The 1,390-nt window shown below is 38.9% G+C and overlaps 1 protein-coding gene across 1 annotated transcript in view; it reads right to left on the bottom strand.

Moving 5' to 3' along the window:
* Positions 1-727, bottom strand: part of LOC107095260 (transmembrane protein 176B-like) — a 35,738-nt gene extending 35,011 nt beyond the window's left edge. The window contains exon 1 of the mRNA XM_015391279.1: positions 684-727. Coding sequence (XP_015246765.1) covers positions 684-695 — 12 coding nt within the window. The 5' untranslated portion in view covers positions 696-727. The remainder of the gene's footprint in view (positions 1-683) is intronic.
* Positions 728-1,390: the final 663 nt, after the last annotated feature.

Here is a 1,390-nt window from a genome sequence, read left to right as displayed (position 1 = left end):
TCCCTCATATATGCCATAGAGCACAATGGCAGCAATGGCCATAGCAGCTCCAGCAATGTTGAAAATCAAATCGAGGACGACCTGAAAGATACGATGAATATTTCAAAGAGGAAGATCTGAAGAAGGGAACGTGTTCATCTAATCACTCACCAGGCATGGACTCGGATACTTCTCAGACAGAAGGCACACCATCCCGAACACAATCAACTGGAAAAAACGATACAAAGGAAAATCTAAAATACCTAAATACTTTACATTTTGTTCCCTGTATTGAGCTTTTGAATGTGTATCCTGCCAAAAGGTCACACATTCACAAAGAAACCACTCTCCACAGCATTTTGAATGTTTTATGCATTCTGATTCTATCAGCCCCTGATCATACGGCCCCTAATATGTCCCCCAGATTAGTCCATGCTTCTTCTCTTTTTATGCATCCTGTAGATTCTCATTAATGCTTCGTTAAAAATCAAACATGCTTTGAGCAGCAGAAGCACCAATTTTAAATGCAAGGGTTGATGCAAATCAAGGCCCATCAAAAATTCCTGCAGCGCGTTTAGGGTAGCAGGAGGAACGCTTCTTGATGCATCTGAGCAGCTTGGTGCAGTCAGTTCATCCAGACGGCCTGGTTTTTGAGTATAAATTTGCCTTTAGGCTCACAATGTGAAATCAACCAGTTTGCCTACCAGAGGTCCCATCCAGAAAGGGATATTGGTAATCACAATCCAAGTAGATGTGAATGTCAGGCCCAAGATGGTACCAAGGCCGATATAAAGCAGACCAATCATGATGTGAATTGCCTGTGGACAAAAAAAAAGAGAAAAAAAGAGATATTTGAAATGAAATATCTCTTTGCATAATTTCTCTTTAGTAATAATAACAAAAAAGACATTGATTAAAACTAAATCAAGAGCTAAAAAAGCAAATTCTTAGCTAAACATTTCTAAGAACATAACCAGTTAGTTTCTTTTTTATTTTTCTTTATACATAGCAGTATACCTGTCTAAAAGCCTATTAGCGAGTTCTTGGTTTTCCAAGGAACACTTGAACGCCCACTAAGTGAACAGCTCCTGGTGAGTGAATGCGGGTGCAGCTCGGAGGTGATTAAAACATTCACAGAGACAGCTTGTTTCTAGCTTTGTGTGCGTTTTATTAACACTTTTGATGCTTCTCTGGCATATTTATATCTATTTATATGTGTGCAGCTTACTAAACGCCCATGCAAAATATGCAAGGAGAAACATCTTACAGCTTTGCATTATGCTATCCAAAATTTATCCCAAAAAGTGCTGATGGTTAATAATCACAAGCCTAGTATCTATATTGAACTGTCTAGAAGCCCTCAGAGTTTTGCTGAAAGTTGTTAAAGTGCTACTTCACCATGGAGACTGTG

The sequence above is a fragment of the Cyprinodon variegatus genome, unplaced genomic scaffold (genome assembly GCF_000732505.1).
Source record: "Cyprinodon variegatus isolate N-32 unplaced genomic scaffold, C_variegatus-1.0 Scaffold534, whole genome shotgun sequence".
NCBI classification, from domain to species: Eukaryota; Metazoa; Chordata; class Actinopteri; order Cyprinodontiformes; family Cyprinodontidae; genus Cyprinodon; species Cyprinodon variegatus.
This window is presented reverse-complemented; position numbering and strand designations above follow the sequence as displayed.